The sequence below is a fragment of the Solanum stenotomum genome, chromosome 9 (genome assembly GCF_019186545.1).
Source record: "Solanum stenotomum isolate F172 chromosome 9, ASM1918654v1, whole genome shotgun sequence".
NCBI lineage: Eukaryota > Viridiplantae > Streptophyta > Magnoliopsida > Solanales > Solanaceae > Solanum > Solanum stenotomum.
The window spans coordinates 44,650,266-44,663,276 of NC_064290.1; the positions used below are offsets into that span (position 1 = coordinate 44,650,266).

The following is a 13,011-nucleotide window of genomic DNA, read 5'->3' on the forward strand; positions in this document are numbered from 1 at the left end:
TTTGTATTTGTATTTTTATCTCTTTCCTCTCTCCCAGATCTCGTTCTCCTCTCTCTTCCCTTCTCCCTAACATTTTACTATTATTCGTAATTAAGTAAACTATAGAAATAGAGTTCCTAATGTTTGCTATTTTTGAAAAATTATCATGGTTGGGCATACATGGCCCATATGGAAATGCAAGAGAAATGGAGTCCAATGGACTCATCCAGAAGATTTATGCAGGGAAACAGAAAGGTAAGAAATGTGTAAATATTGTGCAGCCTATATATATATTGCTCTCTTAAAATTTCTATTGCTTAAAATAATTCTTATTATGTCATGTTAAATGTTTCTTTGCCTAAAAAATAAAAAGGATTGCATATTTTCGATATTTAGAAAAATCAATAGTTGGAATACAAATAAGTTGCATTCTCGTTTGGTTGGTAGATATTGATGAAATGGTACCAAATGATACATTCTTTGGGGCATTGTAGAAACACATGTATTTGTGCATTATGAGGCTAGTATTGGACAAGAACATACGACCTTGAAGAATTTTCACGTCTTAATTGTTAGATTAAACTTTTAATTTGTGTTAAGAGGTGTCAATATTTATATATATGTATTTATTAAATTAAAATTTGATCTCTATATATAATGTAATTTTTCGAGAAATGTATGTTTGCTTTGACACCCCTTTAGGTAAGGGTGGGTCATCCGTCTAAAGAGATGATAGGTCGATAGCAAAGGGCCGCAACCCTAGGGAGTTTGTTGTAGCCACATGAAAAACTTTATTTTATTTAATGAGTTTTGGAGAAAGCATTTTTTAATATATTCTATGTATAATAGTTGTCCACTAGACATGACACTTCTTAAGTAATAATAAATAATAGGAGTAATATTATTATATTATCTTTTGATTTTATTAAATTTAATGTTTTGAGAAATGTATTGAATGATAAATAGTATTTATAATAAGGATAAATAGATAAAAAAAAAATTATTTCTTAATTTTTTAAATTCAACAAGTATTATTAGATAATTATTTTTAATATAATATACAATTATTATTGGACTAAAGAGTACATGCTATCAGTGATTTTATAATCAAGCATGTGGGCTGATTTTGTCGTAAAGGAACCTTGGAAATGTCTCATTTAAAAGAATAAAATACTTTTTATATACTCCCTCCGTCCCTATTTACTTGTCAATATTTCCTTTTTTGGTTGTCCCTATTTAGTTGTTCATTTTGACAAATCAAGAAAGGACAACAAATTTTTTCCTATTATACCCTTATTTACACTTCTTGAAAATTGTAAAAGTGTATGTTGTTTCCCTCCAATTTATTTCACTTTAATTCAAATAAGTGGTTGTAATTTTGAAGTGAAAAGTTGTCATAAGGGTAAAATTGTAACTTCACTGTGCTAATCATTGTTGCCTTAATCTGTGTGTCATTTCTAAAGTGGACAACTAAAAAGGGACGGAGGGAGTAAGTATTTTGGATGCTTTGACATTGGGATTACAAATTTTGATAAAGGAAAGATCCCAATTCTCATTTTTCAAAGATGTGATCCTTTTGACTAGACACACTTTAAGAAATTATAAAATAAAAAGATAGTTATACTATACTCCCTCCATTTCATATTAATTAAATTATGGAGATATTTTTCATTTTTCAAATTAACGTAATTGTTTAATTTTTTAGACTACTTTTAAAATGTTTTTTTCAATTTTACACTTCATTAGTTAGTATTGAAATTAGTTATTAATTACTGTTTAGTTATTTTAATAGTAAATTTGACAATATTTAATAAGGGTACAAATGAAAAATTATACCTAATTTATGTCTTAATCTTCTTTTCTTAAATGGTGTGAAACACTTCAACAATTCAATTAATATGAAATTGAGGGAGTAATACCCTTTGAATATAATTAATATAATGTCTTGAAAAATGTAATAGGAAAATGATTATAATTAATGATAAGGGTAAGTTAGGAAGTAAATGTAAAATTATCCATTGATTTCATAAAGTGGACAAGTATTGTTGGGTATTTCAAAATAATATAATGGACAACTATTGTTGGACAGATGAAAAATTATACTCCTTCCGTCTCATTTTATATGTCACCTTTTTACTTTACACTTGTATTAATAAATGATGTAACTTTACCCTTTTACCCTTATTTAATGTTTATTTAAGTCAACTTTATAAATAAATGACAAGATTAATTAACTATTCTATCAAGGGTATAATAGGCAAAATATGGTAATTTATACATAAATTTTATAAAATCACAAGTATTATAGTGTAGTTATTTATAGAAAGAGATGACATATAAAATGAGACAGAGGGAGTATCTTTTTAGGTAAGTAAGTATGGTGCTTCATTCATAGAGATCCATTTGTCTGTCCAAAGATTTATATATGTCTGAACCTTTACCCACATTACAAGGGATTCCTAGGAGGAAAAAGGATTGATTAATGGGTAGCACCTAATTTTATTTTTTTTTATCGAATTTAAGGTTTTACATCACTTAAGTGTTCAAATATTTTGTCTAGGTCTAAATTAGATATTTTGATTTTATAGTAAAGTTTTATTTTTAATAGATTTGAAAATTACAAAAATAGAATCACATATCGGAATAAGTTTATTTTCATTTTTCTCAAAAAGAAAAGAAATTTGCCAAAAAAAATGCATATATTCTTTAACTTGACTTTAACCCTTCAACTTTGAGTGTATACAAATAGATACTTAAACTTATATAAAATTAAACAAGTAGATGTACATATCTTACCTGACATATTTCAGATAATACGCCGTGTAGGATGCAAATTGTCACATACGACGCTATGCATTACACATTCTACAGTTTTATTTCCCAAAATACTACTAAGAGAGCCAAACACACCTTCTAACAAATCAATCTTTTCTTCAGCATTACATAACCTAGCATCTATTTTCTTATTTCTCACATAATCATGATTCAATTTTACAACATTTGCTATCATACAAGTGCAGCAGAGTGGTCTTAGTATACATAAAACTGTCTCAAAGCTGGGACAGAAGCTCAACAAGATCTTCGCGCGGTGTGCATACAGCCTTCAAAGGCTTGTTCTGCATACTCATTCTAGCATGATAACTTGCTTCCAAACTTTCCTCTTCCTCAATTTGCCAGTCAAAGCATTGAACAAGAGCACCTAACGCCAACGAAACAGCTCGTAATCCCATATCAGTTCCAGGACATGCTCTTCTCCCCATTCCAAATGGTATAAGTTTGTAATTGAACCTTTCTGTTTCCCCTTCTGTTGCCTCAAATCTCTCCGGCTTGAACTTTTCAGGATCATCCCATACTTTGGGATCACGGTGAACCGCCCAGGCATTGATAAGAAGCATTGTATGTTTTGGTACATCATATCCTCCCACAGTACAATCTTCAGTTGAGTAATGAGGTAATAGAAGTGGTATTGGAGGGTATAATCTCATTGTTTCATTGACAACGCAACGTAAATATGGAAGCTTGGTGAGATCAGATTCCCTTACTAAACGCTTGTTCCCAACTTTGTTGTCGATGTCAGCTCTTAGCTTATGCAATACCTCAGGATGAGCTAAAAGAAGCCTCATTACCCATTGGATTGTCAATGACGAGGTTTCTGTTCCTGCAACAAAAACAACCTGCATGCCAATATTTGCAGCCATCATCAAGTGCTCATGTTGTACAAAAAACACATATCATGGACTACGTAATAATTTATGTTGGATATTTATAGATATGACACATGGACGTAACTCAACCTCAAAAGCTAGCTCATGAGGGGAGGATTATCCAAATCCATATAAGAAGACCACCAGTCCATTCCCCGACCAATGTGGAATTTTTACCCACTCTAACACCCCCTTTACGCCCAAGCATAACTGGAGCGTGAACCGGGAGTCCAAATAGGAATGAACCCGACTCTGATACTATGTTGAAGTATGTGACCATCTCATCTAAAAACTTAAGCTGTTAGATAGAGCACACTTTTATTACCTAATGATATTCTTAACAACCAAACCTCTTATGGTAATCTATGGTTATCAACATGGGAGTGTGGCCCTTCTTCCTTTCTAATTCTATACATAACAACACATACACAATACATCTAGTTCGTGGATTCAAAACTTTGTTTGATAGTGATTCAAAGTTGGACTCAGGGTGATTCGTTTGGTAGCAAGATCAACGATTCTTCCGCCATATTAAGGTACACAATCCCTTGTTTTTGTTCCTTGTTTATTCTAACAATCAGCTCAGATAAAATGAACATGGAATTCAAGTTCTTGAAAGTGACAGACAGCAGAGAAAAGATATAAACCATTCAATTTGGACCTTCTTTTTATCTACAATTAGAAAAATACTTCCCCACTCTAACCTCTTTTATACAAAGTAAACCATATAGAAAAAAGTTTTAAGCAGTCACATCTAAGTAAGATGAAAGTCTAATTTCAATTTAAAAGTTTGAGGTAAAAATAATGGAATACCAACCAGCATAATACTTTTGATGATATCGTCTGTGTAGAATTCAGGTTCTGATTCCTGGAAAGACAAGAGAGTTTCAATCAGTGTAGTATCATTTGGCTTTAGACCACTAATTTTATTGTGTCGAAATTCATCAATCAAGCTATTGAGGAATTGATTTCTTTTGCTATGAATTACGTCCATCTTCTTCTCAAGCCCTTTGTAACCAAACCACCTCAAAATTGGCAAGAAATCACACATATTCAAAAATGATATAGTGACTAAGAAAGTCCCTCTAAGTTTTTCAATCATTTCTATCCCTTTCTCCATACCAGCATCTTCTTCGTTCACGATATGTTTTCCAGCAATAATTTTAGTCATTAGATTGAAAACCAAAGTAAAAGCCCAATTCGTCAAATCCACCTTCTTACTACCATTATTATTACTCGTTGAAAATCTGTACAAAGAACGGATAAAAGTTCCAATTTCTTGATCTCTCAGAGTAGAACTCTTTTGAAGGCTCTGCGAAGAAAATAACTCTACGACAGTCAAACGACGAAGAATCCTCCAAAGTTGTCCATAAGGTGCCCAAACATAAACAGTATAATTGAAGGTGAATTTGTCACCGGCTAATGTTTTAGGTCTGTTTGCAAATATAACATCATTTTTGGTTAAACATTCTTCGACAGCAGATGGCGAAGACACAACAATCACAGGCATATTATAGCCTAATTTGAGGTATAAAACAGGGCCATATTTAGCTGATAAAGATGTTAGAGTAAGATGCAGAGTACTTTTGAGAAGGTAAATGTGACCAATTATTGGAAATGAAAATGGACTTGGTGGGAGATTTCTTCTTCTATGGAAAAAATATCTGAATAAAATTGGAGTAAAAAACAATAAGATAGCTAAGTAGAACAAGTAGGAAGAGTAGTGGTTCTCCATTCTTTGAAGCAAAGAAGAATGATTGAGCTATGAGTGAAGAGACTAACTATTTAAAAGGATATTGTGCGGTGATGAGTCAACTATTCCGTTCATCAGACATCTCGAATTCGATTTTGGATATGGGAAAATCCTTTTTAGGATTAGTGATGGAGCTAGAATTTTTAATAAAAAGGTTCAAAATCTAAAGAAGTAAACACACTAGCTAATTAAAAGGGATTCAACATTTATTACATATAGATAAAAAATAATTTTAATTATATATAAATAATACTACTTCTGTTTCAATTTATGTGATTTACTTTTCTTTTTAGTTAGTCCAACAAAGAATAATACATTTTTATATTAAATAACAAGTTAACTATAAAATGTCTATATTACCATTATTGAAATGATTTACAGCCACACAAATTTTTATCATTCATTTTGGACCACAAATTTTAAAAGTCTTTTTTTCTTTCTTAAACTTCGTGCCGAGTCAAACTACCTCACATAAAATGGAACGGAGGGAGTAATATTTTTCGCTGAAGCGGGGTTCGAATGGACCCTATAACAGTATGCCAGCTCCACCCATACATAGGAAAGTTTCCGTTCGAATGAAGTATGAATCTGAATTAGTCAAGTTCCAATAAGAGGCGGAGCCAGGTGGGGTTTCAGTTGACTCTGCATTTGTATTAGAAAATTAAATAAATATGTATATGTATATTAACTTGTAAATCCCCTAACAAAATTAATTGACAGTTTAATGGTAAGAATGAGTGGTGAAAATACTTTGTGGGGTTTCAATTAACTCTGTATTTGTATTAGAAAATTATATATATATATATATAATTAACTTGTGAATCCTCTAACAAAATTAATTGACAATTCAATGGTAAGGATCAGTGGCGAATCTAAAGGTAAAAAAATAGGGCATCGGAACCCGTGGTCTCTTCGTAAAACTAGATATTTTATGTACATATTTTCTAAAATTTGTATATTATTATATTCTGGCACCCATACTATAAGAAGTCTATTTGGTCCACATGGTTAAATGTTGAGCTTTTGACCTTGAGGATTAAGAATCAATTCTCACTGAATACATTTTTCTTGGTGCATCCATGTTCGGATCAATTCCGACTTAATACATTTTTCTGGGTGCATCCATGTTTGAAAAATCCTAGATTCGCCTTTGGTAAGAGTGAGTGGTGAAAATACTTTTCACACTGGTGTTGTGAGTTTGAACTCCGCTAAAATTTAAAACCTCAAACTCGTAATCCTAACTCTGCCTCTTGCTCCAATGCTGATATCACATACGGAATAAATCCAAAAAAATTAAAAACTATTTAAGGTTTAGAAATTTCAAAGCCAACGTGCTGAAATAGAAATTAATTTAGTACTTGGAATAAAAAAAGAGTTTTGAGAGGACCACGCAAACGATTTTGTATACTTCTAATAAATAAATACAGTAAAGGAGACTAAACGCTTGATTCTCTTTGTATTTTCCAAACCTAATCTATATGTTTATTATATCCATCACATATCTATATCTACATTGATAATTACGTTATTCACGTGGTAAACACCATTCACTTCAAGACTAACAATATTTGAAACGTTTTTTTTCTCTTTCTTATGTTCCCTCTCAATTTTTTCCCACAACTATGTGTATATTGGTCCTCCTCTTACTATGTCCTTATCCAGAAAACAACGAAGAATCCTCCAAAGTTGTCCATAAGGTGCCCAAACGTAAACAATATAATTGAAGGTGAATTTGTCACCGGCTAATGTTTTAGGTCTGTTTGCAAATATAACATCATTTTTGGTTAAACATTCTTCGACAGCAGATGGCGAAGACACAACAATCACAGGCATATTATAGCCTAATTTGAGGTATAAAACAGGGCCATATTTAGCTGATAAAGATGTTAGAGTAAGATGCAGAGTACTTTTGAGAAGGTAAATATGACCAATTATTGGAAATGAAAATGGACTTGGTGGGAGATTTCTTCTACTATGGAAAATATATCTGAATAAAATTGGAGTAAAAAACAATAAGATAGCTAAGTAGAACAAGTAGGAAGAATAGTGGTTCTCCATTTCTTTGAAACAAAGAAGAATGATTGAGCTATGAATGAAGAGATACTACTGACTACTCCTTAAAAGGATATTGTGCACTGTATGGGTCAACTATTCCCGAGTTCGATTTTGGATATGAAAAATCCTCCATAGAAACATTGAACTAAGATTTTTAATAAGCAAGTTCAAATTTTGAAGAGGTAAACACATTAACTGACCAAAAGAGATTCAACATCTACTATATGTAGCTAAAAATAATGTTAATCATGTATAAATAATAATATTTTCCGTTGAAGGAGGTTCGGATGGACCCCTAACAGTATGCTAGCTCCGCCGATGCATAGGAAAGCTTCCATCCGAATAGAGTATGAATTTGAATTAGTTGAGCTTCAATTAGAGGCGGAGCTAGGTGGGATTCACCGTTCGTGGTCAGTTACTATGTATTTGTATTAGAAAATCAAATAAATATATATCCATATTAACTTGTGAATCTCCTAACAAAATTAATTGGCAACTCAATGTTAATGTTAAGTATGAGCAGTGAAAATACTTTTCACTCTAGTGTTCTGAGTTTGAACTCCACTAAAATTTAGAACCCCAAGCTCGTAATCCTAACTCCGCTTCTGGCTCCAATACATATATCACATATGGAAAAATCCTTCATAGGAATAGTGGTGGAGCTAGGATTTTTAATAAGGAGGTTCAAAATCTAAAGAAGTAAACACACTAACTAACCGACACTAATTAACCGAAGGGGATTCAGATGAACCCTAACAGTATGCTAGCTCCGCCCACGCATAGGAAAGCTTCCATCCGAATGGAGCATGCATTTGAATTAGTCGAGTTCCAATAAGAGACAGATGGGGTTCGCCATTCATGATCAATTGACTCTGTATTTGTATTAGAAAATTAAATAAATATATATGTATATTAATTTGTGAATCTCCTAACAAAATTAATTGACAGTTCAATGGTAAGAATGAGTGGTGAAAATACTTTTTACACTAGTGTTATAAGTTTAAACTCCACTAAAATTTAGAACCTCAAGCTCGTAATCCTAACTCCGCCTCTGGCTCCAATGCAAATATCACATACATAATAGATCCAAAAAAATTAAAAACTATTTAAGGCTTAGAAATTTCAAAGCCAACGTGCTGAAATAGAAATTAATTTAGTACTTGGAATAAAAAAAGAGTTTGAGAGGACCACGCAAACGACTTTGTATACTTCTAATAAATAAATACAGTTAAGGAGACTAAAAGCTTGATTCTCTTTTCATTTTCCAAACCTAATCTATATCTTTATTATATCCATCATATATCTACATCTACATTGATAATACGTTATTCACATGGTAAACACCATTCACTTCGAAATTAATAATATTTGAAACGTTTTCTCTCTTTCTTATGTTCCCCTCTCAATTTTTTTCCACAACTATGTGTATATTGGTCCTCCTCTTACTATGTCCTTATCCAGCAAAGTTATGGACCAAGTCAAAAAAAAAAAAAAAAAAAAAAAATTATTGGAAATAAGTGAAGATTTTGGCCTTGTGGAAAATGATTTAGTGTTACAACTATTTTTTTAAAAAAATTTTTAAAATAATTGTTGATATTCTAGAAATTAAACCTCACAAAAAATAAACTTTTAAATAACAATAACAATAATATATTTAGTATAATTCCACGGATATGATGAAAATAATACTCCCTCCGTCCTTATTTAGGTGTCCACTTTAGAAATGACACACATATTAAGGTAACAATGATTAACATAGTGAAGTTACAATTTTACCCTTATTAATTATGATTCCAAAATAAATTTATTCAAGATAACTAATCAATGTTGGGGGAAGTTTAAATTTTCAAAAAGTTTAAATGAGAGTATCATAGGAATTTTTTTTTTGTCCTTTCTTGATTTGTCAAAATGAACAAGTAAATAAGAATATCTAAAAGAGGAAATATGGACAAGGAAATAGGGACGGATGGAGTAGAAAGTATGCACACTTTATTCTTATTTCGAGCATGCCCGACAATAAAGCAGGTCAAGCAACTCCTTTAATGTCAAAAAATTTTGGGGCCCCAAATTTGGGTAATAGACTAAGGGGTCGTTTGGTTTGAAAATGAGTTATGATGGGATAAGTTATGTTGGGATAAGTTATGTTGGGATTAGTTATGATGAGATAAGTTGTGTTGGGATTATTTTTTATTGAGTGTTTGGTTTGTTGTATTCAAAATAATAAATTTTAAGAACAATTTATTTATTTACAAAAATGCCCTTCATTAATGTAAAAAGTGATATAACAAAAGGGTTGAAAGAGACATTTTTGTCATTTACCTATTTTATCCCGGGATAAGTTATCCCGGGATTACTATACCACCCAAAGAGAGGGATAACTTATCCCGGTACTAATTATTAATCCCGGGATAAGTTATCCCGAACTTGCCAACCAAACAACAAAATAAGCGGTACTATAATTTAATCCCGGGACTATATGGTATTATCCCTCACACCAAACGATCCCTAATAGTGTAGTAGATTATTTTATTTTAAAATAAAAAAAGTAGAGTACTAGTTTTTCTCATAAAAAATAGAGTAAGATTATTTTCTTGATATTGATTGATGTGCCAGTTTGAACTATAAATTTAAAAAAGCTGAATGTAAATATTTATTCGGTAAAATATAAGAGCTGAAGAATGTGATAAATTAAGATATAAAATAAAATATAAGATATAAGAGTGGAATGTGAATGAATTAAGACACGGCTATGCTTTCGATTTTTTCTCACTTTTTAAGTATTACAACAATTATATTAAAGTGGCGAAATATTAAATTTTGATATTAGAATTTCAACTTCTTTAAATCTAAAATTACCCTATTTTTCATCAAAAAATTGTTATTTTAAATATTTTTATTTTATAGGTGTACTTTTTTGTTAGAATTTATATATCCCATATTGATTATATTATCAATTGAAAAAAGAATAGTCACACAAAAAGCTTTAAAAAAATCAAAATAAATTATATTGAATTTTATTTTAAGCCCTCAAATTAATTTTTGGCTTTAGACCATGAACTTTGTTGAGCCACCCATGTCCCTACTTCATGGAGGCAAAGAAAGCTATTTTCGAGAACTCTCGATCCAAGTGCAGTAAACCAAATAGTTATAAAAGAGAAAATATAAAGTGAAGAAACACGACAATTAATAATTTAAGGGAAGTATTATAGAGCATTTAGAAAAAGAACAATAACAATAACAAAATAGTTCGATAATTAAAATAAATTAAACAATGAATGATAACAAAAATCAAAAGGTAAAAGCCATGATAGACAATAAAACTACATGAATAGGGATAATACTACCATAGACACGGTACTCTAGACTACTACCATGCCTATCCCGCTAAAAAAAGGAGACAACACTCAACTACATACTAACCTTCTATCCTAACCACAATCATTTGTGAAAGTTTTTCCATGTTAAGATAAACAACTAGGAATATGCATTTAGGTTGTTCATACAAAGGTAGCAATAATATATTTTCCTTAAAATATTTACAATATATTCAATGGCTTCTCAATGACTTGATTGCAACATACATGTAGGTTCAGTACAATAAGCGTCAGTGCTAGTTTGTTGCAACCTACCAACTTAAAGAATCAGCTTCTTTACCAACTATGTTAGAAGGTAAAGTGTGAAAAAGTAAAGCAACACAATCATTTTTATGTGTAAAACTCCCTGATCAAGGAAGAAAAAAATCATGATATATGTATCTCTTCTAATAGAATTATCCCAAATTCTTTTGCACTAGATGTGGTAAGAAACATGATTGCAAGTGTTTAGCAGGTATGGATGGTTGCTTTGAGTATGGAAAGAGTGGTCACAAAATAAGATATTTCTCATTGCTCGTTACTAAGGGAAGGGGTGGTAGGCAAGTTCAACATAGTGGTTCCAGTTCGGGTGCTCGAAAGCAAAACAAATTTTATGCCCTTCAGACTCGACAAGATCGTGAGGGTTCCGCGGATGTGGTGACGAGTATGTTGTAAGTTTTTCATCTTGATGTTTATGCTTTACTTGATCTGGGTATTACCTTATTGTTTGTTACTTCTTATTAACCATGAAATTTGAAGTTGGTCCCAAAAGCCTTTCTAATACCTTTTCATGTCTTTACTCTCGTTGGTGATGCTATTGTGGCTAAGAGAGTCTACATAAATTTTTTATTTCCGTTTCTCATAGAGTCACTCATGTTGATTTTGTAGAGCTTGATATATTAGATTTTGATGTTATTCTGGGGATGAATTGACTTCATGCATGTTATGCTTCCATATATTGTAGGACCCGATTGGTCACTTTCAAGGTTTCGAACGAACCTATCATGTCACAGAAAGGGGGAAATTATGTTCTTAATGGTCAGTTTATATCTTGCCTAAAGTCTAGGAAAACGATTTCTAAGGGTTGCATTTATCATCTTGTTTGAGTTAGGTATATAGATGCTGAGACCCTACTCTAAAGTCAATCCCGATAATAAATGAGTTTCCGGAAGTGTTTCCTGATGATCTTCCCGATATTCCTCCCGAAAGAGAAATAGACTTTTGTATTGACCTTCTCATAGATACGCAAAATATACCATATGGCCCTGACAAAACTTAAGGAGTTAAAGGACCAATTGGAAGATTTGTTGGATAAGGGTTTTATTAGACCGAGTATCTCTCCATGGGGTGTTTCGGTATTGTTTGTTTGAAAGATGGTTCTCTCAGAAGGTGTACTGATTATCAATAATTGAACAAGATTACCATAAAGAATAAGTATCCTATCCCAAGGATAGATGATTTTTTTATCAACTCCAATGAGCAAGTTACTTCTCTAGGATTGACCTTCGGTCGGGTTATCACCAATTGAGGGTGAAAGAAAATGACATTCCAAAGATGACTTTTCAAACTCGGTATGATTATTATGAGTTATTGGTGATGTTGTTCGGTTTGACTAATGCCCCGATGACATTGATGGATTTGATGAATAGGTCCTTAAGCAATATCTTAACTTGTGATTGTATTTATTGATGAGATATCTTGATTTATTCACAAAGTGAGGATTAGCATGTTGATCATTTGAGGATTGTGTTGCAAATTCTCAAAGACTGTGAATTGTATGCTAAGTTTAGCAAGGGTGAGTTTTGGTTGAGGTTCGTTAATTTCCTTGGCCATATTGTCTCCAGTGAAGGTATTTAAGTCGATCCTAATAAAACCTAGGTGGTTAAGAATTAGCCTAGACCTTTGTCCACTTTAAACATACGGAGTTTCTTGGGTTTGGCCGGTTACTATAGAAGGTTCATGGAAGGATTTTCCTCTATTGCTTCACATTTGACGACATTAACTCAAAAGGAAAGTGAAATTTCTATGGTCGGAAGCTTGTGAGAAGAGTTTCCAAAATTTGAAGGATAGACTCTACTCTTGATTAAATTGAGGAAAGTGAACTTCTAAACCTTGTACAACTTGTAGAATCTTGTTATGGGAATAAGGTTACGGTTTCAATTACTCC

At 31.9% G+C, this 13,011-nt stretch overlaps 1 protein-coding gene and 1 long non-coding RNA gene across 2 annotated transcripts; one reads left to right on the forward strand and one right to left on the reverse strand.

Moving 5' to 3' along the window:
* Nucleotides 1-2,890: 2,890 nt before the first annotated feature.
* Nucleotides 2,891-5,454, reverse strand: LOC125876880 (cytochrome P450 81C13-like). The gene is made up of 2 exons (XM_049558140.1): nt 4,501-5,454; nt 2,891-3,653 (listed from the first exon to the last, which is right to left on the reverse strand). The coding sequence occupies exons 1-2, from the start codon at nt 5,416-5,418 to the stop codon at nt 3,030-3,032; spliced, it is 1,542 nt and encodes a 513-aa protein (XP_049414097.1). The 5' UTR covers nt 5,419-5,454; the 3' UTR covers nt 2,891-3,029.
* Nucleotides 4,858-7,307, forward strand: LOC125876881 (uncharacterized). The gene is made up of 2 exons (XR_007447552.1): nt 4,858-5,057; nt 7,134-7,307. It is a non-coding gene; the product is annotated as an uncharacterized LOC125876881 (long non-coding RNA).
* Nucleotides 7,308-13,011: the final 5,704 nt, after the last annotated feature.

What these genes read in the sequence shown, in the direction of transcription:
- LOC125876880 (XM_049558140.1), bottom strand. Translation starts at nt 5,418, where the DNA reads ATGGAGAACCACTACTCTTCCTACTTGTTCTACTTAGCTATCTTATTG. An exon ending in TCATCAAAAGTATTATGCTG is followed by an intron (nt 3,654 to 4,500) that starts GTTGGTATTCCA and finishes ATTGGCATGCAG; the next exon opens with GTTGTTTTTGTTGCAGGAAC.